We start from the raw sequence: 26,951 nt of genomic DNA on the forward strand, positions 1-26,951 counted from the left end.
GGCTTCAGGAGTGAAAGCTGTTCCTTATTTGAATTTTTTCCTTAATGAGGAAAATATATGAAATACTGAGGAAAAGGTTGGGAGGGGATTGCACTCTTGGGTATTTTGGGGGAGTTGTTTGTCTTGTTGAAAAAGGTTTTGTAATCATCTGTGCTGGTACTTCTGCTGTAGATGATAGCACCGCTTGGAAACGTAACACTGAAGGGAACATTGTGGGTCGCAGAATCCTGTCCGTTGTTGTTACAGGCAACAATGTCATATAATCCCATCCATAAACTGATCATATTCCAACAGGACAGCAGCTAATTTTTGTCCTCACCACTCCTATGGAGTGTCGTCCTGCAACTTCAGGTTAAAACCGTGTTCTGGTTTCCAGCCATATGTGCTCGTGACTGTTTTTTTAGGCATTTCTAAGAGTACATTTTCTTTCAGCTGTCAGAAGTGAGCTGCACACCAAGGCAGAATTTAAGAAAACACAGTCAGCTCTGTCTCATTTTTCATCTAAGACAATTGGGGTTTTTTAAGACCCATTCTTCCCTGCAGCTTATCACTAAGTTTCTTGGCATGTTGTGTTCTGCACGTAATGGCTGGTATGCAGCTGGTCTCTCTGGACGTTAACAGTTTCAGTCCTGCCAAAGCTTCAAATGGCACGAGATTGTCTTGCTGAAACCTCTCAGCAGTCACTTTTTTTTTTTTTTTCCCCCCTACCCAGATAGGGCAGGATCTCCTAACAATGTTTAAGTGGTTTGCATGTTCCTTCCTCACAGCTGCTTGCGGGACAGAGCATACCAGGGCACACTGCACCATGTTGATCCTGCTTTGAGCACATATCTGCTGGGTTATCTATTTCCTCTCATATTTTTCCAAAACGGATAAAAACAAACGCATCTTGGCAAGTTGCTATGTACATATGCACAAACACGTTAAAGGACTTCTTTGTGAGCAGCAAGTGGCACCATGTTACTTGCTGTCAATGAAGGTGACTGCACTACTCATTGCTTTTGAGCCAGAAGAGGGCAAGAGCTTAAATGAAGTTGTGTGTAGCAGAAATATGTTTTCGTACTGTGTGTGATTTATGAATTGGAGAGATGTCAGGTCCTAACCAGAAACAATTTGTTCTACCTGATCCCAAAACTGTAGCTGATTGTTCTGATACAAAGAAAGCTTAAACTGTGAATGCATTAAGATTGATTGTCGTGGTATTTAGCATGGGTTTTATTTTTCTTACAGTAGTTTTTATAGAGCATGCAATCTTTGCTGAAAGGAGTGCATGGGTTTAATTTGCAGGAAACTTGGGGACAGTGACTCCTCGATACAAATTTCTGATCTCAAAAACGTTTTTCATCCACAAGAGAAGTGGGAGTTGAGTACAGCAGAAATTTCAGACCATATACTACTTTGAAAAATAACAAATATAAAATCTGAGGTCATAACTCAGTGATACTGTAACATTTTTAAAAATTCTTTGGCATTTGCATCTGATATTAGTGTTGAACCAAGAATTCTTAGAAATTAAATCTGCATCTTTACTGAAGTATGTAGTTCAGCTAATTGAAGAAGAGCTACGCTATTATACACTTGCTAGCAAAGTAATTCTATTTTGATACGTTAAAGGAAATTAAGCAGAATATCTTTTAAGTACTAATATAGTAAGAATAAATTTGCAACCTATTTTTCAATGGTTACACTTTAGATTCCTCACTTAAGCATCTCCTAAATAAATTGGTATTTGACTTGTTAGTTGTTATCTGTAAGCTTATAAGTACTCAGTTTGTTATTTGCCTTTTTACGTACAGGATGTGAATGAAGATCCTGGGGAAGATGTTGCACTTCTCTCCGTTAGTTTTGAGGATGCAGAAGCTACCCAAGTTTTTCCTAAGCTGTATCTCTCCCCGCGTATTGAACAGTGAGTGAGACCATTTTTTTCTGGAGTATTTGTTCTATTTCATCTCCAAACTTTTCCATTTTTCCCTGATATATGTGAGAAATGTTGGTTAGGTGATAACCTGCTATTGCTTTAAATTGCTTTAAATTGCTTAAAGTCATAATGATTACTGCAAGGGGGTGTGTGGTGGAGAAATGACAGATCTGCTTTCAGCTAGTTCTGTGTCAATGGCTGGATCACATATGGATGAAGAAAAGTCATAACTGGGTACATGTGATATTCTTGTAGCATCATCATCCATGAAAACTATGCTGTGTTTTCCTGTAGCAGTATATTTTGAGTGCCTCCTATGGTACAGCATACTGATAGCTTTCTTGGTGGGGAAATCTTTAATTTCTTTTTCTTTTGGGAAGATAAGTTCTCTGTATAAACAATGTACATTTGAATACAGCATTATTGTAGAAGCTAAAGGGCTTTATTAACTGTGTTTTAGGAATTTGCAACTTTAGTAAGTTACTTTATTCAGGAGAATATCAGAATATTTCATTTTAAGATTGTTGATCCTTACTGAGCTGTTTACCACTTCGCAAACAGATTTGCTGAGAAATGAATTGCTACTCCGAAAATGGAAGGGTGAGGATTAGAAATCAGTCTACTTGCATTAAATTTCTCTTCTTCCATTTCTGGAATTAAGAATGTCTTAACACTCCTCCTTCCCCTCAGTATTTCAGTCTTGTAATGTCTGCTTCAAAAAAGTAACTGCATTAGACTGTTCAGGTATACAACAGTCAAGCTGGTCTAGCATTGTTTCAGTGATGCTTTGTTTTTGTGGTTGTAATGCTGCATTGACTTTCCTCAGAACTGGTGATGACACTTCTGGGTAGAGAAGAAAAGATGGGAAATGCTGACTACCACAGTTTTATAATAACTCAGTGATAAAGTTTATGTGAGTGAGTGAACACAGTATCTTGACATTTTGCTCAACAGGGCATTGGTCTGGACAAACTCATGGTTGCAATTTAAAAAACAAAAAACAAGATTTGATTTAGCTAAAGGCGTAAGACTTCCCAGATATTTTATTTAAGCAAACGTAGGTTATACATGCGCACGCAAACACCTGCACAATATATTTAGCAGCTTTTACATTTTCGTATTTTTTATCAATTCACTACTTTTTGTCAACATTAGCTGAGGGAATAGTTGTAGTCAAGCATATAATTGTCCTTCTGTGTTCCAAAGGACTCTTCTGCTCAGCTGCTGTTAAAAGCAAATGGGCTGTCACTAGTTTCCATTGTATTTTCAGCTCCAGTCACGTGTTGCTTCTTAAGTGTATTTCAGGCCACTCAGGTACATCTGCCTAAATGACCCACGTGCTAATAAATACATTGCTTATTTTCCCACTTTCGATAGTATCTTTAGAAAGATGTTAACCTCTTGATACCAAGCAGAATAGCAATACAAAGGAACACTTTGTGTTCTTAAAAGTATTGCATTTTCTGTCAGTGCCCTAAACAATATCTGATTTTAGATGTGTGATGTAGAGCAATATAGCAGAAAGATATTTGGGTGGTGTTAGTACATATCTGACATGTCTGACATATTTATGGCTTTGTCATTTATAGCTTATGAAGTCATGTTAAAATCATGCCAGTAAACCCTGGAGTTCGATGCCACACCTTGTTCAAGTTATCTGTGTGTCAAAGTTGAGATACTTCACTCATACAACTCATTCTGTCCTCATGTGTTTGTAAGGTATTCATCACAGTATCTGGATACTGGTGACCCATAATACCAGAGTTGCTTGCGAGCCATTGCACCTTCCTTTATTCTACTAGCTACTTTTTATGTGCCATGAAAAAATGTATGTTTTCGATGTTTGTTCAATTGCATTTTAATAACAAAGCTATAGTTGTCTCTTATTCTTTCCCAAAACCAATCTCTGCTCTGTTTAGCAGAGGCTGACAGTCCAGATATTTAACTTTCCAATGTTTGGGAACTGAAGCAACAATGTGTACTTCTTTATACTTTTTGCCAAAAGTACAAAAAGCCTCAAGAAGCCCTGAGGATTAGTTTAATGACTTGAGGCCATGGCATGTTACATTTGAATTGTGTTCTGCTTATAAAAGTTCTTTCCTGCTGCTAACAGTAATTGCATCTACAAAAGCCATGTAAGCAAATTACCAGTGTATTTTTTATGCAGCAAATTTTGAGGTGGAGTAAGTAGTAGTTGACAGTTCCCAACATAACATTCCCAAGTACTCAACAAAACAGGAAAAATACCAAATTCCCACAATTATTTTGCTAATACTAAACTCTGCTCACCTTAGGAAGAACGAGCAAACATTTTCCTGACATATGAAAAAACATTTTCAGACAGAAACATTTCAGCTTTGTAGAGAAAAGAGAGCAAAGGGCCTCTTTGTGTAACGTGAGTTATCTCCTGCTTTCCCAAGAGATTTCATTGCTTTTGTGCTCTACCACATAAGCACGCATTCCCACATTGCATTTTCTAAAAATGATATGTACCCACAGATCTTGTCAGCGAATTTGAGCCCTGGCGATATGAATATAGTGTTTTTGCTTTGAAGGGTTATTGTAAAGCACGTTTGCTGTATTTTTAGATGGATGGTAAACATAACACTAGTAAGACTTTGACTGTTCTTTGTCATAGACTCTGGAAGAGAGATTTGCAAAATGAGGGAAATGTCCACTTTTTATGGTTGGGGGCTAAGATGTTAGTACCTCGGTTGGTTTGAAAAAGCTCAGATAATAAAGCAGGGGATTAAAATATAGTAGAGCAGTATTGTGGAATATTGAGTCAATATTGGTGTTCCATTGACTTGCGTGGTGTGGTGTCTGGCTGCAAGAGTGTCAAGTCCAGTTCTTACAGTAAAAAAGCCCAACCCCACACTTGGGGGTGGGAAGCATTTGTGTTAGTTTATAAAAATCTCAGCAATAATTATTCATAACTATACCTGGTTTAATTCTTTCATTAAAACTTGGTAATTTAAAAGTGTTCCTTTAAATACTAATTGTTCAAAACACATTAACAGCAATTTCTAGTTAATGTTGCCTTAATTTGAAATCAATCACTTAAAAAAGCTTTCATTTTATAATGTTAAGAATTCTTCTTATTCTTTATTGCACTGCAACAATAAGCAGATAAAGGCCAATAACAGTTGCTTTTAATGATTTCAAAAATTAGATTGTTTAAAGGAAGCGTGGGACATTTATGATATTTGTTTTGTTTAAAAACTACCATCGTAACTGTAGTATCATAAAAACAAATGTCTGCACACTTCTAGAGGAAGCGGTAAGCTGGGAGACCCCACAGACTGACCACCCAACTTGAGAGGATGGTGGTTGTCAGCATCCATGAGTGTGTGCCTCCCGCTCGTCCTGCTGCTCCTCCCGCCTCAGGGCTTGGGACTGACCACAGGATGCTCTTCATCCCCCGCTGATGCCTGCTCTGCTTTGGGGAGAGGGTGAGAGAGCTGAGCAGTGTCGGTTCCTGAGGTGCCTCACTTGCTCATCCACCTGACCTCCTCCTGCTGCTAGGTAGGCACAGACGTCTTCTGAGGCTGCTTCTGCGCTCCTCTGCACCCTGAGGAGCTGCTGGGATATTTATCCTTTACACCTCTGTCGCATTTCCATGCGTTGTTCATAATGTCTCTTAACCTGTCGGTAGAAAGCATCTTGCTTGCTCAAAGTTATCTTTCTAGTGACGGTATACTAGATATTTGTATGGAAAGGAAATCTGTAATAAAAATATCAATCAGATCTTCGGTTTCCATTAGTTAAAAGTCGCTAGACTCTAAAACCAAGGAGTCAGTGCGAGATTGGACAGCTAACTTCTATATTAATGCTTAAAATGTGTGTCAGCGTACTACACAAATGTGGATCAGAAGGTTTAAAAAAAAAAAAAGAAAATTTTATGTATTTTTTTCCTCCATGATTAGTCCATGCTAAAGAAAATAAAAATGGGTTTGTCTTGGTTCACATTTTTAGAAAAAAAGATAAAAGAGTAGAAACACTGTTGCTTAGTGAATGCTGTGTTCCCTGGATTCACAGAAATAATCCTGCAATAAACACTGTCGTCCTGGAGGGCTTTTCTCTGATAAATACGCGGACGTGAATATGCTAAGAAAACCAGCTGTCAGTAGAACTTGTTTTGCTTAAATGGATCAGGCTCCATGCTTTGGGGACTGAAATGGTGGTTTTTTATTGGTCTGGGAGCTGTGCCAGAGGGTTCTTCGTGACTGAGGGTGGTATGCAGAGTTCGGTGACTGCATTTAACCTTCTCATACGGGCAGAGGAGAATAACAAGAACCTGGTCTGAACTCTTAGACTTTGCATGTTTCTGTATGTTTTTCACTGATGGAAAAAAGAAAGGAAGAGAAAATTAAACACATGTATTTGCTTTAAGGTGTTTCCTATCTTTTACCTGTCCTTTCTGCTGGGAGTGGGAGGAGGAAAACCATAGAATATTATCCATTTGCTGCCAGGTACTGCCTCTCGCTATGTTTGAGATGCAGGGGTGCTGTGAAGGGCTTCACCTTTAAAGTTGGCATGCCTTACTGCTGAGTGCACATCACCGGTTGAAGCCTGCTGTTTCAGAATGATTATGAATGCACAGTCTTTAAATGAGTGGTCATGTTATTAAGCTTTTTATATGTCTGTCTTTGTAGAAGACAGAAGTTAGAAGGGCTTCTGTTTGGCATATTAAAATGTGCTTATTCATCCGAGTCAATGGTTTTGGTAGAATTGTTAGCAGACAGCCAAGACCGTCCATGACTACTTCAAATTCCAGAGCATCTTTGCCTACATGGGAGGCAGGAATGACTGCTGCTTTGCAAGGCTTTCTCTTCCGTTAAGCCTAGTTTGGTCATGTCTCTACGCAGTGCTTGGCCAGTGAGTCACTGATATCTCCTGCCTGCTCTATGTGCCGTGTCTCCATCGTACAAATCTTCTGAAACTGTAGCCTGATTTCCAGTGTAGCTCTGTTTTGCAACTCTTCCTGTATCCTAAAAAAAACCCATCTGTTTTGCTGCAACCACCTTTTGATGGCCTGTTGATGGCTTCAGAAGAGATCAGGGTAGATTGGGATTGACAGTCAAAACAGATTGACTTGTACTTCTATCCTGGGTGTTCAACTGTACCAGCTGTTTCTTTTTTTTTTTTTTTTTCAGAAGCTGACACAGAACAATTAGTGAAAATACTTGTAGAAGAACTAAGATTATGTGTCCATCATCTAAATGGTGCTTTAATGCTGGATGTGTTAATGCTGTACTTAAATGGTTCAGTTAGTGAGAATTTTAAGATGGTTTTCTTTCACTTAAGAGACTAAGCAATTAGACCTAATCAAGGCATGAAATACTTGCGGCACTTTGGTGGGACTGATTTTGTTGCTAGGTGATGAGGTACCAGTTTCTCTGTCTAGGAGATAAGGGGCAGTTTTTGGTCTGGCATACGCTTTGTGGCAATCCAGAGCTCAGCATCGCCTCGTGTCTCAGAGCAGAACTTAAGAGTTGAACCTTGGGAAGGGTTTGTGTCTTCCTGGAGGTTCTGTCAGATTCCTCTCACAGTGTCAGCCTGTGTGCATAAGGTTCTGTAACCTGATGGTGGAGGGAGTGTTTTTACGTGATACATCAAGTACTTAACCCTTAAATGATTTTCTTGTATAGTAGAAAAATAAGTGTAGAAAATTGACCTAATAAGAAATTACAAAAGAAAACAGAAATGTGATTCAAGACAGCCCTCTCCAACTCCATTCCTCTACGTACTTCTGACTAGAGTGGAATGATCTACACATTTCAATAAACATATTTGTTTCCTTTGGATACAAATCTTTCCATTAAGGTGTTGCATTTTTTCACTTGTGTACATATGGTTTATTTCAGGATACCCTAATTAAATATACAATACTGGTTCATGTTATGTTGTCATAGGCTATGAGTATACTATGTTTCATTGTCATAATCCCTGTTTCAAAACAGGCATTTCTAAGAACCGTTGTAAAGCTGTACTCTTCTAAAATATCCTCCTCAGCATTTTTACTGTGGTATCGCTGCTTCTAGTTGTGTTTACCCTCCTACAAAGAGTGATAATGAAGGAAAAAGGGAACGAAGTAGTTTTTCTTTAGGACATCAGACAGTATTATTCATAAAGGTGTTCTTGGTTCTTTACTGTTGCCCATATGTTTAGACTTGTATCTTTGTACAGTGAGATTGTCAGAAGGACTTTTAATTAGTCAAAACTAATTCTGGCAATGACACTGAAAATTACTGTCATCTCAGTTACTAGCTAGGCCAGCACTTAGTACGTTTGAAATCTTCCCCAGTATTTGCAATAGGAATTTTTTTAAAAATTGTTTTCTTAGATTGTGTTTACTTTGCTGCTGAAATTAATTTTACTTTTACAAAAACTCTTACTTTTCATACATCAAATGTTTTTGGCTTTGTTATTGCCTATGTTGCTCTTACGGTCTGGGTGGTCGTTGGATGTTTTTCTCGCCATTCTGACATCCCTGGTGCAGTACTGAAGTGCCTTTCTCAGGTATTTCCCCAAGACGTTAGAGCACACACAGCAAATTTCATCTTCCTTTCCTGAAATACTTTTGTAGGAGAAAGGAAGCCTGCTGAACAGAATCAATCCATGTTAGTACTGAACTGTGTCTGTCACAGGTGGCAGGATTTTTTTCATACCTAGGAATTAATAGGAATCTTTTGGACTTTTTATGTAGGACCTTTTGTTTGAAAGCACTGTGGGCTAACTGTAGGGCCAGCTTGAACTCTTTGAAATGTTTTCCATAAAATTAGTTAGGCTGACCAGAGAAATTTGAAACAAGTGTCTTTTTTTCTCTTCCCCCCCCCCCCCCCCCCCCCCGGCTTGTGATATGGCAGTAGTAGAGCAAGTAGGAGAGTCTGGTAACTGGGGTTAAATGTGAACCTAAAAAGATCCTAACTGGGTGTTTCTTGAAAATGCAATGAGAAAATCAAGGTCCTACCTGAAATGTAAAATTTATATGTAGGGAAACTTAACTTGGAGTTTGTCTAGGACTAAGTTAATTGTGGCTTGATGGATAATGTGCTGTTGTTAAATACTACTTGAAAAAACAACAATTAAATACAGAGTTGCTGGGAAATCACAATTGAAGCAGTAGTTTCTCTGCTGTTAAATGTGCTTAATTCCACAGACTGTCTCTTTGGAATGAAATAGCTCTTGCAGAATAAAAGTACTTCAAAGTTACTGACTGCATCAAATTTAAAAATTATCTGACAAGTCTGAAACTTCTGCCAATTTATCCTTAAATGTAATCACATGAGCAGGTCATGGAGGGTTTTTCTTGAAGCTCGAAGTTGAGCTTTAGCTGTTCAACTGTATCCATTTTAACTGGGTATTAATTACCAAAACTGACAAACAGTACTTACAATGAGTTAATTAGAATTTGTCTTGGCAGCAAATGCAGTGAGTATAGAAAGGCACATTTACTCAACAGTTATGAAAATTCAAATTTCCTCGAGTACACTTTGAACCCACTTTTCTTGCCGCGTGGGTATTTTTTCCCTGTTCTTGATGTAAATCCAAACCCACCACTACAGAACGTGATATCATCTTTTAACAGAGTACACTTTGCTGAAGCTGATTTTTACATATTTGGGATATCTGGTTTGCTTTCTCAATATGGCGACTAAGTCATTTGTTTTCAGAGAACTTCACTCTAATTGCGAACTGCACGTTATAGTGTTGTCTTCAGACTTTTCGTATTTTATTATTTAAAATGGTGAACAAAAAGTCAGCTACTGGTTAATGCTTGCTTCCAGATGGTCGTGTTCAATAGATACAAATCTCTGACCTCTTGGAAGTGAAGAGTTAAGGGTTTTCAGATAAAACCTCTAAAACACGTGAAACGCAGAATTAAGTGGTATGTGAAAGACCTCAGTTTTGATTGCCTCCGTCATCATCTTCCCCCCGCAACTGGGGAGAGCCGGCAGTACCCACTAGGAACCACGTTCCTGTTGTTGGCGTTTCGGCAGGGAAGGCGGTGGCACCGGGAGTGTGGGTTGAGGAGGATGGCAGAGGAGCAGCCCTGCAGGGAATCTGGTGGGCAGGAGGGAGGCAGTAAGTGGAGGGATCTTGGCCCCATTGTTTGTGTGATCAAAAGAAAGGACTGAAGTGCCTCCTTGGAGATTACCAGTTCCCCTTGCAATCTGCCTTTTTCTTGTAAGCTTCCCGACCCCACAGTAGTACTAGGTACCACCTCTCAGTTCTCTTTGCTTTCTGCCTCCCTCTTTCCTGCCAATGATCAGTGGTGTTTTAAACTTCATGTCTTCTTGAAAGGAGCTTTAATACCTCCTTAATTATCCGTTGTAGGAAGATGCCATTTCCCCAAAATAAATCGTGGCTCATTTTTGCAACATGACTACTGGGTTTCCGGGGCTTTCCTTTTCCCTAATTATTGTCAAGAATGTGATTCATTGTATTGCTGATTGCATTTAAGGCATATGAGGTGGTCACAGTCTGTCCCGCTACTTAACTGCACGAGCTACTTGGCTCATGTGAACGTTAGCTGAAACCCCCTTTCCTTTCAGCACTTGCACATTGGACCTACCTGGAGAGTATGTATAAAAGACATATTCCCAAATGCAAGACTTTTTGTTGAATAATCTTATCCTAGATAACAGACTCCCCTTCAGAAATACTGAGAACTTCTTTCCTAGGAGCTTTCCTGTGGAGAATCCCCTTAACAAATCTCGAGGATTTGTTGAATTGTAAACCCACCACAGGCATCCTGTAACTATAGTAAACTTCAGCTTTTTTTAAATGATAGTACAGATTGTAGGCAACATAGAAAAGTAATTCTTTAAATGGAATGGAGTTGTTGTATTTTGTAGGTTTGCTTTTTGCAAAACATCTAAGCTGAACTTTGTAGAAAGCTGAAACAGCCAAAAACGTAACTGTGCAGAGCAGGGCTTCATGTGAGTCTCGTACATTTTGCATCTTTCATTCCTCTACAGGACCACCAGGACCTGATAATCTGCAACCTGGAAGAAACACACAGAGGTAGAGTTGGCTTATGGGCCACCTTACATGCAAGGAGTTGCATACTCCTTTTATGTTTAAAGCAGCTTTTTTTTTTATCAATCACGAAGAAATATTCTTGTACCTGTAATCCTCTTTTGTACCTCAAATGAGCATTGCTGTTCCATGCTCTCTTTCCTTGCAAATCAGTGAATTCTTCTGCTGTCTTCAACATGTCACAAGTTACAGCTAAACTGTGGGACCCCCCTCTGAGGTTTGCTCCCTGGGCAAGTTAAAAACTGGTGTCAGGAGAAGACCTGGATGTTTGACATCCCACTTCCCACCCTGATTTTCCTTGGAAGAAACCCCAAGTGCTTAGATAGGGAGGAACTTGTGTGCTCCAACAGGTCTTTGATCTGGATGATTAAGAGCCAAAACTCTGGTGTACACTGAGAGGCACACCTGTCTTGCATTGTTTCAGGTTTTGGGGGGTTTGTGGGATTTCTTTTTGTGTGCAGTCATTGATATATCTAACTAAGAAAATTTGGAAATGCTTATTTAAGACATTTATCAAACATGACATGAGGTAGCACAGTGTTTTGAAATCCTTTCATTTCAGTGGGTTTATAAACCATTCCTGTCTTTCATGATTTCTACAAACCATGTAGCCAATGTGTTAATGGAAAAAAAATTGAATGTTTGGAAAACATACATGTGTGTCAAAAAAGAACATCAAAGATCTCATGTGTAATAATTAATATGTACATGCAGTATGTGTCAAACATCCCATGGGGGAAGTTAAATTTGGCAAGAACTGAAACTTTAGAATACGGAAATGTAGCTTTTTTTTTCATTGGATTTTAAAACTAAATTCTTTGAGCTGGTTTCTGGTCAGGCGCCGCTGAAAATACATGAGGAGGAAACTTCAGCTATTCAACAATTTCAGTGGACAAAACTCTGTTAGCACCAAAGTTGTAGACACCACAGTGCAGTGGAAAAACCTGTACAAATAGAGCGAAACAATTCTGCTTGCAGATATTTGCTGTTGAAGCCAATAAAAGGGCTGTGCTCTTCTGTGTGGTTTAGTGATGTCAAGCAATACTTGCTGGAGGCAGCTGTGCTACTGCAATGCTTTCCTGACCTCAAATAGCCTATATGCTGGGTAATGCAAGCATTCAAATATAAATACAGGGCACGTAAGGACAGGAGGAGGCCAGAAAAGCCATCTAGGCCCCTTCCCTCTGCTGAATTAGTCAGTGTCTTCCTCAGTATTCTTCTCTTCTGGTATTTGTCCAAGATATTTACAAAACCGTTTAGACTAATTGTTCCCTTGTGTTGCCTCAGTACTGTTTATTCCATATGTTAAGTACTGCGTGCAAAGCAATTCTGCTCTTCAGCGTGGCTGCTGCTTGCTTTCCTTTCCTTTTCCTTTCTTCGGGTTGCCTTTGATAGTAACCCAAACAGCTGTGCAACCTCTGTCTGTCCTGGGAGGATGCGTGTACCTCAGCAGCAGTCTGCTGCTCTTCCCTAGCCCTCCTTTCTAGGGCATGTAGGACTTTTTGGGACACTGTGGAGGTAATTCCTTCAGGTCATGTTTTCGGTCGACTTCCTGGATATTTTTGTTTGTTTTTTTTTTTTTCCTTTTACTCTGTAATGGTAAGATGGTTAGGTGGCATGTATGTGTAATTACATAGTGATCCTCTTAATTTGTTCCGTTGCACAACGACTGTCTTTTGTAGCTGAAATGAGGACTGTGTAACTCACTTCCTACCACCTCAAATCCTGTTGTTTTCAATTGATACTCTTGTTTTTCTCACTTACCTACCACTTAACTTTCTCTTACTGCTTTCTTTTTTTTTTTTTTTTCCTTTAAGTTCTGTCTCTATTTTTTGGTTTCTGTTTTGGCCATTTGTTTTTAGCTCTGCACACATCTCTGAAAACGTGTTTCATTTTCAAGAAGTGAGCTTCTGGTTTTTTGCACGTCAGGTAGCAGTTTTTCCTGCAGTTGACATAGAAACTGTGAGGAGAGTTGAATGATGAACTTACATCACGACAAAGGAAGTCTTGTTGAAAGTTTAGGCACTGTTTAATCAATGAAAATCTAATGGCCCTTTTAATTGTCTGATACACAGAATCAGTGCACATCCAGAACAGTCACTTAGCATTGTCTACGATTTCATGCCTTTGTTCTCTCTATTTTAAAACATTTTAATATTAATGGGTTTTATAACACCTAAAAATGTTTATTTTACATTTCTTTAACATTATGTCTCTTTACAATTAATTGCTTCCATTTATAAAAGGAGCAAAAACTTTAAGATTTTTATGCAAGTGAAAGCAAAAAAATTCCATTATATTTTATTCGTCAAAACCTGGATTACATATAATTGAACAACCTTTTTTCCCCTCCACGACAGTATTCTATTTAGAGTACGTGTCTCAGCAGTAACAGGGATCATATTTCTCAGTACTATGAATTTCTTTACTGATTTTATTTTTCTAGTATTAAGTTAAAATTTTGGAGGTCATGTAAATTTATAAAATATATCAAGTTCCTTAACCTATGATAGCTACAGTGGTTTTGTAGAAAAATCATTTGTAGCAAATAAGTGGCAGATTTCACTTCAGAGTTGTAGCGCTCTTTGTTGTAAATGAACTCTGAATCATCCAGCCCAGCTTCCTGCTTGGCACGGGACGGCCGCCAGCACTAGCTCAGATGCGTAGCGAGGCCTTTGTCTGGCCACGTCTTGAACACTTCCCACTGGAGAGCCTACAGCCTCCCTGAGGAATCGGTCTGCTGCTCTGCTACCCTCCTTAGGGGAGAAGTTCCTCCAAAAGTCCAGTCTCAGCGTCCCAAGGCCTCAGCTGACTCTCGGTCCTTCAGATCGTGAAGGTCCCTCTGGATTGAAGCTGTGCAGTTTGTTGTAGCAGTATTATACAGTGTTGTCAACAGTATGCCATTTATCGCGGTGGGGTGGAAGCAAGGACTCTTCACCCTTGAGCCACCATTCTTCCATTTCAACTCTGAATCAATAACAGAAGCTATGTTAACGCCACTTGCTTCCCCCATAAATAAGGCTTTTATAAGTAGAAACACGGAAGGGTGAGACTTTAAGGACAGATTGCTAGCTAGGGTTTGCTCTGGCTGGAGGTCATGATGAGCTGGTATAGAGTTAAATTAAGTTCCCATCTCGCTGCTGACACGGTAAAGGGATGGCGTGAGTTTGCTGCATTCTAACAAGTATCGCCAGTGCACAGTCCTTTGGGACTAACTGGTACATGACATAATTTAGAGCTCTGCAGGGCAGTATGGGGCCAAAAAACGAAAGAATTTGGATCGGTATTATGGGTGGTGGTATGCCTGGCCGCACCAAGGCACATAATACAGGGAAGTCTTTTTTACTTTATCTTTTTAACTCTGTATACTGAAGGCTTCTGGTCTCTTCTTAATACACAAATACTAATTTGTATTTTCCTTTCTTAAATTTCATATACTGTAGCAAAATTTAAAAAAATAATACCCTGAAATAGAGCCACTAGTCACTAGCAGTGAATGATCTTGGCAATGCAACTGGCATTTCTGAGTACTTCCTATGTACAACTGAGCACACTTAAAATGTTAGAAAAAAAGGATAGATTTACCCTGGTTTTGTTTGTTATACTAATGCTATGAAAGTCTAGCGTTCTATTTTTGTTCATCTACCAATCTGTTCAGCATATTTTGTTTAATAGTGTAATGGTAGAGTCTATATGCAACCACCCATGTTACATCAGACTCTGCAACTGGAATGTTGTTTACTTTTCACCAAGGCAACTCCCTGGTTTTTGTTAATTAATATCTAACAAGGTGCAACAGCTGACTCCCTTAAAAGTCAAGAATGTAGGGGTGTTCAGGATTTATAGGCACACTGTGCTGAGGCCTTGTAGCAGCAGCATGTTTTGTGCAACTGGCCTATTAAAGGAGATGGTTTGGGGTGGGGTTTTTTTCATTTTTATACGTTTTTTCTTTTATTCTTCCTCAGTTATCTTGGATGGGTTATGTTTGTACTGTACACGCACAGTCCTTTAATACCTGGTGCCATTAAGTTATTTTCTTAAGTAACAATGAAACCGAGAAGATTTGGGGGAAATTCTTCTACAGCAGTAACCTCTCACTGTTCTTTTGGGGGACTAAAGGAGAACTCATATTTCTGAGGTGGTCAAACAGGCAACTGTGGCTCGTATTTGAAATACAGACATCTTTTTCTTATTTTTGACAAAAGGACATCCCTCAAATGTCTCAATTACAACCATAGCCACAAGGATTTTTTTGTTAAATCTTTACACTTTTTGTCCAGGCTTGATTTGAAACGATGCAAGAAATACAGTATACACAATTCTCTTAGTGCTATTCCACTGATAAAATGTTTTACTCACTTTTAATCTGAATATTTATAAGTTTTTCACAAACTTTAGTGTGTTTATCTTCTTGGTACCCTTCTGAGATAAGTTAGTACCAAATATTGTCAGGATGGGCAAATGTATCTATGTAAGTCAGAAAGATTTCACAATTAGGAAACTAGAACCAAATAGAGACTCCCTTTGATAATCTCGGTCTATACCACATAGATGTTACTAGGCTGGGAAATGTGGTCTCTTTCTTTTGCAGTCAAATTTTGTACCTAATATGTCTTCCCACTTAGTGATCCTCCTTAATGACTGCCCTGCCTTAGCTATATAGACTGTCTTGAGGCTATACTCATTTAGGTGCAATGACATGTGATACAAGTTCTTCCAGCATCACCACTGTTGTCATTTGAGCAGTGTGCTCTAAAGAAAATGAAATAAAAAATTCAGTACGTGCAGAAGTACTGAATTCGCCCACACGAACTTCAACAAGGCCAAGCGCAAGGTCCTGCACATGGGTCGGCGCAGTCCCAAGCACAACTACAGGCTGGGCGAGGAATGGATTGAGAGCAGCCCTGAGGAGAAGGACTTGGGGGTATTGATTGATGAGAAGCTCAACATGAGCCGGCAGTGTGCGCTTGCAGCCCAGAAAGCCAAGCGTGTCCTGGGCTGCATCAAAAGAGGTGTGACCAGCAGGTCGAGGGAGGTGATCCTGCCCCTCTACTCTGCTCTGGTGAGACCCCACCTGGAGTACTGCGTCCAGCTCTGGGGGCCCCAGTACAGGAGAGACATGGAGCTGTTGGAGCCAGTCCAGAGGAGGGCCACGAAGCTGATCAGAGGGCTGGAGCACCTCTCCTGTGAGGACAGGTTGAGAGAGTTGGGATTGTTCAGCCTGGAGAAAAGAAGGCTCCGGGGAGATCTAATTGCGGCTTCCAGTACCCGAAGTACAGTGAAGATGGTGAGGGACTGTTTATGAGGGAGTGTAGTGACAGGACAAGGGGTAATGGGTTTAAGCTGAAGGAGGGTCCATTTAGATGAGATGTTAGAAAGAAATTCTTTACTGTGAGGGTGGTGAGGCACTGGAACAGGTTGCCTAGAGAGGTTGTGGATGCCCCATCCCTGGAAGTGTTTCAGACCAGGTTGGATGGGGCTTTGGGCAACGTGGTCTAGTGGAGGGTGTCCCTGCCTGCAGCAGGCGGGTTGGAACTAGATGATCTTTATGGTCCCTTCCAATCCAAACCATACTATGATTCGATGAAGTACATTTCTTTCCACCATGAAGAAGATATTTTTAATAGTTCAATATATTTTTGAGCCTTGCCCCTGCCAGAATATCTCAGTAACATAGAGATAAATAGATATTGCAATTGGCAAGCTGATTATAATTGTATGTTAAGGCAAGCAGAAAAGGTCTTTTTTATTTAATTCAGTCCTAAAACCCTGTAAAAATACTGGATTCTATTTTAAGTACAAATAGTAGGTAAATAGTGTTCCATCCAAAATCTGCCAATTACTGATTGTGTTTGTGTTCTCTTGATTTTATTTTTTTAGTTCCTTTGTTGTAGGAGGACATCTTGGCAGAGCTTCACATATGTGGTTAACTGCTTGCTGAGCCACAAGCAAATAATACTGTACAGTTAAGCATTTCTTCCTGCATCACCAATTTCTAGTCTCTTGGGCAACAGGAGTTCAAATCTGGGCAAAGATGACAAGCATAAACCTGTCTGATTGGATTAATAACATAGAAACTGTTGCTAGCCTCCATAGTAATCTTTTAAAGTTGGTCTTTGGTAAGTTTCTCAACCCAGATTTTGATTTTGTTATACCAGCAAATAGATAGGTGAATAACTCTTGAATCCTAAAGGACAAAAGGAGAATCTGTTTCCCATTTTTAGGCTTGGCAGATAGGAATCGTGCTAAAGGAGTTCGGAAAGTGTATCTGGAAACCTGATGGACAATGATGATTCAGAGACAGATTCCAGAATATTGACTGTGGGGGATTTCTATTTAAGCACTGTATCGTTGTTGCTTGTGTGGCATTTTCAGTCTCTCAAACTGCCTTTTCTTAGAAATAAGCAGTAATTAGTTTGAAGAATCATAAGTTTTCCAGTCAGTGTGTTCATGCACACCTGGAATAGAGCTGTGAAGTAGAATTGGTTTGCTTATCAGTTGGATAGTTTAATAAAGAAAAAAGGTTTTTTTGATAAATTCATTTAATCATAAAATTGGTGCTGCTCAGGGAAAGTCATGTTTGTTGTTGTGTGTTGCTAAGGGGGATGACCTCAAATTGTCCCTTTATCATAACCTTGCAAAAAGCTCAAATATCATATTTTGGGTAGTAGGATCTATATTTTGGGTTGTACCATTAAATTGAATGCACGGGAAAAATCTGTCTGTAATTTAAATTTACTTTTCTGTTCCTGTGTAGTTGTGTTGGAATGACAATAATAGGTAACACTTGGGAGGGCGAAGTTGTGTTGCAGGAACTCATAGAGAGTTTTTGGGAAAGAGCAGTTCTGAGATTAAGATGATGATGTTCAAGGACTTGGCTTATTGTCATTTATTATACCTACGACATGGCATGAATTTGACTTTAGTTGTCTTCGGAATGCTGCATTAATAAGCTCAGGTTATAATTTTGTATGTGCAATGTGAGACCTAAATCCTTAGGAAGGAAAAAGACAAACATCTTTTGGAAATTCATTTGGTCCTTTGGAATTACTCCAGTGTCTCGGCAGTCTTGATATGGTACCTGCTGAAGAGACTTTCAGCTTGATTAAGATACCAGACCCCCAAACTGATTTTTGAAACATCACAGCTGTGGCTGGTTTAAACTCTATTTTATGTTGAAAGTAGCCAAAGGATTTATTAAAGTATAGTACTTCTTTGAATTAACTGTTGGAGGAGAAATACATACAAGGAGTTTCATTTGGGTAGCTCTGACTACCATATGAAAGTGGGGGGGGGAAACGTATATGATGTAACAGCATGGGGGGGTTGGGTTTTGGGGAGGGGTTGGGGGCGTTTTTTGCTTGTTGTTTTTTTTTTTTTTTTTTTTTTTTTTACAAAACTGTAAGTAAAATTACAAATTAAAAACAAAACCAACCCATAAACTGTATCTTATGAGTGTATGTTCAATATTCAAGTGCTTCCCTAATTTCTCCAGTGTCTCCAGCAACCTTTCCCTTCTCTCCTTCCCCTCCTTCCTTTTCCACTGTTTCACCCCTCAAATTCTCAAAAGTGCTACTCTGGGGACATTCCTGAATCTCTGTCTTCTCTGTTACTTTGTTCAAGTAGTATTACTCCTCTTGTCTTGCCAGGCCTTGCCCGGAAGTCTCTTCCTTGTTCTTTTAACTAATAGAAACACATTTTTAAAATACGGTTCTTTTTTTCCCAACTAGGAGCTTTTGATCTTTTATTCTCCCTCTCCTCCTTCCTTTGGACTTGTCTGTGTTTCATCTCCCCTTTAATGTAGATTTACATTGAAGGAAAGATGAAAATGCCTGGTCCTGAAGATCGTTCAATAGAATTGAGCAATTCTGGGGCTTCCATGGTAGACAGATGGTAGTGTGCTGGATTTTCAAGGCAAAGTATGAAATTTTAAATTAAAAGAATTTTTGTGTCTTTGGGATCTTGAAACATCTACCCTGAGTTTTGGACTTGATAAATAATAGTTTGTAGTCAGCCATTCTCCAGACTTTACTTGCTTTTACAAGTACGGCATTTTTATTTCTTCTCGCAAAGTTACAAAAATCAAACCATGTATTGGACATAAATTCCAACCTTTCCTGGCATTTGGCTACGTGAGCTACAATTAGTTATTTTTAGTCCTGACCAAGTTTGCATAAATGTTCTTCAGGTTGACACAAATTAGACACTGAACAAATACATGGTTCCTTGAAGGACAGATAGCTTTTCCAAGTACTGACCACGGCTTTAGATAGGTCACTTTCCAAAGTAGGTCTCCAAAAAGAAAGGAATTTGGAGCAGGTGTTACACAAACCATAGGAGTGTAAGTTTGACATGTAAAGATCTGGGTGTCTTCTTTTTTCCCCACAACTAATGCATGGAATTTGAAGTCACTAACAAGGCAATAAATCTGTGCACTTCAGATACTATTTTTCCTGTATTGTCAAGTTGAAAGATGAAAATTAGACATTGCTCCAAACAATTTTGTCTTTCGTGCTCTGAAAATATTTAGGATACCAATCATATTAGAAACTTATGGATACACTAAATCAATTGCTAATGGTTGCATGTCACTGGTTTGGCAGACTTGGAGAATAGGAAGTGATGAGTTAGTTAGAAGGAATAATCTAGATATTAGTATGCAGTACTTGAAAAGTATGTGATGTATATAACCATGACCTCCAATCTCTTCAGTCATACTATTGCAATCTCTGATTTCTAACAAAAACTCTGTCAGGTCAGTCGGAACAGAGATGCAAATCATTTATATTTCCTTTATGTTTGAGAAGTGTGTCTTTGGTTGTGTAGCTCAGGTGCTGCAAACAGGCAACACAATTTTTCAGGAAACTTGCCTCTCGTTAAAGAATGAGATAGTTCCATTCTCAACCGCTTCTGCTTTTGTTCCTTGAACCTTTCAGCACATGATTTCATGGTAAGTGCAAATCTAAAGTGTTTCAGATGGTGAACCCCCTTGCCTCTGACTTACATGATTCTAGAATAATATCAACCTTCAGGTGTTTTCTTTATTGTAAACTTAAAGTGCTTTTTTTTTTTTTTTTGGTCCCCTTTGGTATTCTTTTTTTTCTGAAGTTGTTCGTGCTTAAGTATGCAACCTATATTCTTCCACAGTAGGAAATTTCTGATAACTTACTGCTGGGGCTTTTGCTGGGGCTTACAAGACAGCATCAGTTCCCCGACGTTTTACAGTGCTTAGGGATGGCAGCAAGTTAGTTATTAAAAAAGGGAAGGCTGGGAAATCTATCAATGATTGATTTTTATCTGGGTTTAATGTAGCAAAGAAACTCAATGGCAAATGGGAAGTGAGTTGGTTGTCTTTTAATTCCTCATAGAGAGGTCTTCAGTCTGATATAATTCTGACAAATCTTGTTTGAACTTCCAGTGAAATAGCCGAGAACTGACTTCGACTGGAGCTACTGAATTTGCCACACTTAGAGGGGATTCCTGTGGGTTTTTATCCTGAGTTTGAAGGGCTCATATGGAGATGCTTTTGTTGTTGCTGCCTATGGAAAACTGTTTTATGGACTGTGGATTTCAATATTGAGGTGCGCTAATTTGCAGAACTTGAAATAAATTGGTCTATCTAGTTGTACTTGCTAGTATTTTTCCTTCAAGTTTCCATTAATAAAATTACCTCGACTATCAACTCACGTTTGCATTATAACTCTCCCAAAGAGCAAAGGAGAACGTTACATCAAGTAAAATGTTTGCAGTTGTCTTCCCTCCCTCTCCGCACACCTCCCCAAAAAGGTTAAACAGAGCTAGCTGTAGCTGTCATCACCCACATCTCTACTATGTGCTGCGGTGGCTTGAGAACAAGGAGCACACAAGTAGAATCAGGCAGCAGCACTGGCTAATTACAAAATTTGTTCATATAAGAGGCCTTAACGGCAATGTTTGTGATTGCTGTAAGACCTTTAACACAACTCCTGCATTGCTTGTAAGGGGATCTTCACTAGGGCATAAGTGCATCCCTAAATCACCGCCGTGTTTGGGGGATGTGATTTGCTTTCCCCCCCTTTCTTGGGATCTTGCAGCCAGCCATACCTGTACGCAGCGATATCACTGTGCACGGGAATTTGCTGCCGGTATCTTTAGGCCAATTGTGTCCTTATTTGACTCCACCTACTCTGAGAAGTTTGACATACTCTGTTTCCCAAAGTAAATAGTGTTTGGGGTTTGGTTGTTTTGTTCATACTCTTTCATCCCCATGGAGGAATGAATAGACCCATTTTGTAACCTTGATTCTCAGTTTACTTCCTTCACTCTCCACTTACACCTCATCACAGTAACTCTTAGTGGTTCAAATTCTCTTTCAAACAAGCACATGCCATCAAAGCCGTGGTGGTATGTGAAACATAATGTTAGGCAACTGTTGATATTGTCAGAGGGATTGTATGTTAAGCTGGGGTGGGGAAGCTAGCACAGTAGGTTTTGCAGAGCTGTGCATTTTTTAAAAACATCGTGATGATCCCTGGCATATCACTTGTACTTGCAGAAGAGGGCAGGGTCCTACACCTTCAGATGGGGTGCTTTTCCAGATGTTCCACCCAGCCTGAGTTTGTGTCAGACAAGTCAGGTCATTGTTGCAGAGCTACTGAGGTATTCAAAGGAGGATCTTTATTTCAGTGTTTCATTCTTTTTACCAAATCTAAAGGTCTTTGAGACTATACCACCTTTCATTTTGCTAATCACAAAATTACTTTAAAACCTTCTCTGAGGGAAAAGAAAATACAACCTTTCTAAAGTTCTGCCTTTTTCCCACCACTAGTTCAAGTTACACTTAAAACTACTTTCAGTGCAGTTTTAAGCAAACCCCATCATTTAAATAATTAGTATCTATTTTAATCGTATAATACTGTGACAGTCCTTTTAATTTTTTTATGTTAAGAGATATGTGTTTGTAATTAAAATTCATCACTGCAAACTACCTTGCAGTAGCATCTAAATACGTTGCCCAACTAGAAAATCACATGCACGTGCAAAATGATAGCAAAGTTTATAGAAGCAGGGCTAGCATGTGTGATATTTTGCTCTAATTGTTCTCCAGCCCTAAGCCATTGGTGGCTGATTGATTCATGTGTATTCAGTAATCCTGAATGAATTGCTCTTCCAAGGACTTGTCCAGCCTACCCTTTGAATATATTGCAACAGGGGATTTCACAGCTCCGCTACGTCTTGCATGAAGATCTACCTCCTTTTGGTTTTGAAATAGCTCCTATTAGCTTGGTGTAATGCTGACCACGACATTTGTGTTGGAAGAGACAGCAGCTAGTCAATGCTTACTCACATTTTCCACATCACTCATCACGTTACGGTTCTCAGTCATACTCCTGCTCTCATTTTATGCTTTTCAGATGGAGTCATCCTGCAGACAACTCACTACTACTTTCCTCATAATCCTGTACTACTTTTTGTTTTGACTTTTTATTTGGTGCTGAGCTGACATTTTAACTGAACTGTCAGTCATAACCATGAGATCAGCTGAATGTTCAGCTTCGTGTCCATAATTTTATATTTTTGGTTAGGATTGGTTTTTCCATGTGTGTCACTTCATATTTGTCTGTGTTAAATCTGCTATTTCTTCCTATCATCCAATTCTTCTGCTTCAAAGCTTGTTTATTATTCTTCATGGTTGGAACTTGTCTTGACTACCTTCAGTAACGTATCGTCACTGGACTGCCACCTGGCACCTCATCTGTTTGCCACATCATTTATGAACATTTTGAACAACGCAAGTCACTACTGAAGCCCCCTGCTGACTTCAGTCCGCTGTTAGAGCTATTTACTCATACTTCTTAGTGACTCTTTCAACGAGCTGGGGTAGGTGTGTGAGACAGGACTACCCCTAACTGGGAAGGAATCAGTATAGCTTTTACGTAGTGCGTATGCATGCGTACATGCTGCAAGGGAGGTTCTGAAATGAGAACATTACCCGTTTGCCTAAAACTTAGGGAAGCCCTCACAGGAACAAAACCCAGCTTTTATCATGTTTTTGTCATTGCCGTGGCCACCTCCTTTAACTTGGTTTTCTCCAAGTGGAAAACCTTACCTTTGCTGTGCTTAAATCACTGGTGGCGATTCTGCGGATACAGGTGGCTCTCAGGATATTGTTTGTTGATGTTAAATTTCCAGTGAGTTTTCCCTTGTGGTGCCCGTCGTCAGTGCAACAGAGAGCACAGGGCTTGAGATGACCTGTATTGACTCCAGCAAGGGACAGCCAGCCTGTGAGCATCCTTAGGAGAATAAAGGGAAGTTTAAAAAAAAAAAGTAAGTAGTAGAAGTACATTCAGGAGTATCCTGTGCACTCACCAAAATGGAAACAGTTTCCAGTTAGTCCAGAGAGTTGTTGTAACAGTTCAAATACATGTGAACAGCAGCATTTCTGCTTTGTGCTGGAGGGGTTTTGTCCTGCAAGAGCTAACTATCCTTGCGTAACAGGCGATTGTTTTACGGTAAATCAGTAGCAAATCAAACGGTGAGTAGCTTTTACTAGAAAATCTTGCTAGGCAGAACTCTCTGAGAGCAGGTTCCTGTTTTTTTCCTTTTCTCTTTAGTGTAGATGAACAGAAAAATCTGCTCAACATTTTCTGAAAAGTCAAGTGGTGGAAGAAACAAGAACAGCAAGGACATGTACCAGTAGCTCTTTGTTTGTATGATGTTTTTTAGATAGCATTGGGGTTGGATAAATCGTTAAGAGAACTGTTTTCTGGAAAAACAGGACCTTCCCTGACATATGCATTTTGTATTATTTTTTTAAATTCAAACTGGAGGAGATGGGCAGAGTACAAAAACCTTTTCTAAGTTAAGAAATGGTGGTAAAACTTCCATATTTTCTGCTGTACCCAGTGAACATAGGCAAGATTTCATCACCTTCTGGTATTTTGACCATTCTTTTCCCTGTGTTGATGCATTCACTTTCTTTTCCCACCCACTGAGCAAGATTAGTAAACTTACGGTGAAACTGCCAGAAATCCCCAGAGCTTTTTCTCTAAGACAAACTCCCAGCTCAAAAAAAAAAAAAAAGGTAAAACTGGCTGATGGAGACTTTTAAATTTTACAGTATGAGTACTGCCCAAGAAGAGATTCATAAATATATAACATGTCCAAAACCAAACTGTAAAGACTAATAGATTCCTGTGCTGGAGCTTTGGGGGGAAAGAAAAGGTCATATCTCTAAATTTAGACTAAAATGAGTTTGTCAGATATTTTCAATGGTATTAAGCAACTCCTGCTTTCCAGTAAAGCTGGAAGCTTGGGGAGCTAAGAACCTTTGAAATTTGCTGCAGTTGGAAATTGCCTCATGTTTTCCATTATAAATATTTTTCTTTTGTTTCTTTTATTTAGAAATCTTTCAGATGTGGACTGAGGTTTTCCATATGAGATAGCTGCTTCAAATGAGTGCTGTTTTGAAGCTTCCTTAGGACTGGCATATTTGTCTTACTGATTCAGATATCCCTCCCTCAGAGGCATCAATATTTTCTTCTGTGACAGTGTTGAACTATACCCTCCTCCGGCATGTCAGGTTTACGGAACTTCATATGAACTTATTCTTTTGAGTGTGCACCTGTGTGCCCTAATGGTAAAGAAAGTAGATTACTAGTATTATATTAGCAGTCCTGGGGTTGTGGTTAAGAAGGCGTTTGTAGAAGCTCTCGCAACAGTGGTTTTGACAAATGATTTACCTAATGGGATGAAATTTCCTATGCTTGCTCTTATTCAGGAAGCATCTGAGGCAAAACGGTTCAGCTCTCTGAATTGCATGTGCAATGTGAATTTAATCAGTTGTTTTTCACTTTTATTATTTAAGCTTTCAGGTTAATCCATGGGGTTGGTTTTGGGGGGTGGCAGTTTGGTGGGTTTTTTTGGAATTGCTGTAGTTTTCTGCATAGGCTGAGGGTGAGGTCTTGGCTCCGTTCCCACTGGTAAGCTCTGCCAAGGACTTCGGTGGAATTGTAATTCCTCCTTAGATATTTTGTGTGGTGGGAAACCGTGGTTATTTTTTAATCTGGCTTCCTAAGAAAATTAATTTTCTTTCCTATAAAATTAGTATGATTGTGTTGTCTGTGAATAGAGGTATCTGTCATTTCTGCCCTACAAACTTTTTTTGAGCCTGCTGGCCAATTTCAAAAAAAATTTGGCAGGAGGGTAGAAATCTTGAAAATACAAAATTCCTATAGTTTCATGAATATAACTACTTAGTGGCAGATTCTGTTCCTGTCACCTGAAGGAAAGGCTGAAGCCCCTGTGTAACTGTGTTCTGTGAACAGAGTTAATATGGGAGAAATAGGAATATTCTAATCCTAGGAAGTGCTTCAGTCAGAATTCATGCCTTATTAAACATCAGAAAAAAAACCCCTCTCTTCAGTCAAGATTTGTATCCTGAATATATTTTCTGCTGTCTTACAAGGCATGAACACCGTTTGAAGCTTTTCCTTTGGCAGAGGCGTTTAGGACATCTTTCCTGTGTGGTTTCTCTGATGTTTAATAAGGAGTGAACTCATGCTGTGCTGTGGCTTTAACACAACTCAGTTAAAAAGTCAATCCGATGCAGTGTAGAAGTCCATTGGAAACCAAACTTTGTTACGGTGCTACCCATGAACTTCCTTGTCATTTATGCTGTGAATAGTCCCGATACAAGCAAATACAGATAGATAAACATTGACTGGCAGGTATTCAGGAATAAATGAAATAACAGAGATTACATCCTTGGAATATTATAGCTGATGTTTACACACATAAAACTCGTGCAATATAAAGAAGTAATTCATCAACCGTTAGCAGGTCATGTCTATGTGTTGGCATGGCATTAACATCGGTAACATTGTGTTGTTATAGCACATGTGCAGAAAAGGACCAAATTTCTATTGATGTGGGAACTAAAACATTTGAAATTGTGATTCTTTGGGGTTTTTTGGAAAAAGAAGAAGAAAGTGTTATTTGACTTACTATTATGCATTTTGTATACGAACATATGTATGAAGTTCATACAGACGCAGGTGGTTATATGGGTAAAGGCAATAGCTCATTTTATCGCCAAATTCAAATAGACATTCAGATAAGGATTTACATGTTCAAGGTTGTAACAACTGAAATCTGTATATAGTGCATTGTATCCAGTATATACAAATGCCAGGTTTGAACCAGTGTATTTAAAGAAAAAGGACAAAATAAGAGCAATTCTTGGATTTACTGTCCTTCCTGAAATCAGAATTAGATTTTTTTTTTTAAAGTCCCCATCTTGCTATTGCTTTCTTTTTCTGCATGAAAAACAATATATTAGGTACAGTAGATCCAAATCCTATGGTTCTAAGCACATTTTTATTTTAAACCAAGGTGTATAAGAATTTACCTAAGTAAAAGAGGATCAAATATATCCTTCCCTCATTTGCATTACAAAACAGCTGCTTTTTTTAAACCCTATGGCTGATTCTTAATCTGAAGTGAAATTGGGCATGTATAGTATTCTGGAACTGCATCATCACCCTGAGCTCTTAGAGAAAGATGGAAAATCTGAAAAAGGAATATAAGTAAGATTTCTCCAGTGTCACTGTAACCCCTGCAATTTTTAAGGAAAATTAAAATTGACCAGTAGCCAAAGAAACACTAACTATAGTAGTAGTTATTAAAGGCAAAGCTTCCAGGCATTTGGAAGAAGGAAGCCCAATGAACAGAGGCTATATACAGGAAAGTTTAGGTTTAAATTCAGAACTGTATTTTTTTGTTCTTGTAGGGTCAGTTTGTTGTTTTCTTTTTTACTCCAACTTTGCAGCAGACCTAAAATCTTCATATGCTAACGCATTCATTATAATTCACTTAAAAACATCCAATGATGGCCTGTATGTTGAAGACAGGAAACAGAAGAAAAAGCAAAGAGCATATCATTTCTGAGAACTTCAGTCTTCACAACAAAATAATAACCTAAGCATGTAGAAGCCCCAAATCAGCTATT

At 39.0% G+C, this 26,951-nt stretch overlaps 1 protein-coding gene across 3 annotated transcripts in view; it reads left to right on the forward strand.

The window, feature by feature from the left end:
- Nucleotides 1–26,951, forward strand: part of BABAM2 (BRISC and BRCA1 A complex member 2) — a 177,508-nt gene that overhangs the window by 93,532 nt on the left and 57,025 nt on the right. For all 3 annotated transcript variants that reach the window (XM_075749045.1, XM_075749046.1, XM_075749044.1), the window contains exon 7: nucleotides 1,797–1,906. In XM_075749045.1, the coding sequence (XP_075605160.1) occupies nucleotides 1,797–1,906 (110 nt within the window). The remainder of the gene's footprint in view (nucleotides 1–1,796; nucleotides 1,907–26,951) is intronic.

This window comes from Balearica regulorum, chromosome 3 (assembly GCF_011004875.1).
Source record: "Balearica regulorum gibbericeps isolate bBalReg1 chromosome 3, bBalReg1.pri, whole genome shotgun sequence".
NCBI classification, from domain to species: domain Eukaryota; kingdom Metazoa; phylum Chordata; class Aves; order Gruiformes; family Gruidae; genus Balearica; species Balearica regulorum.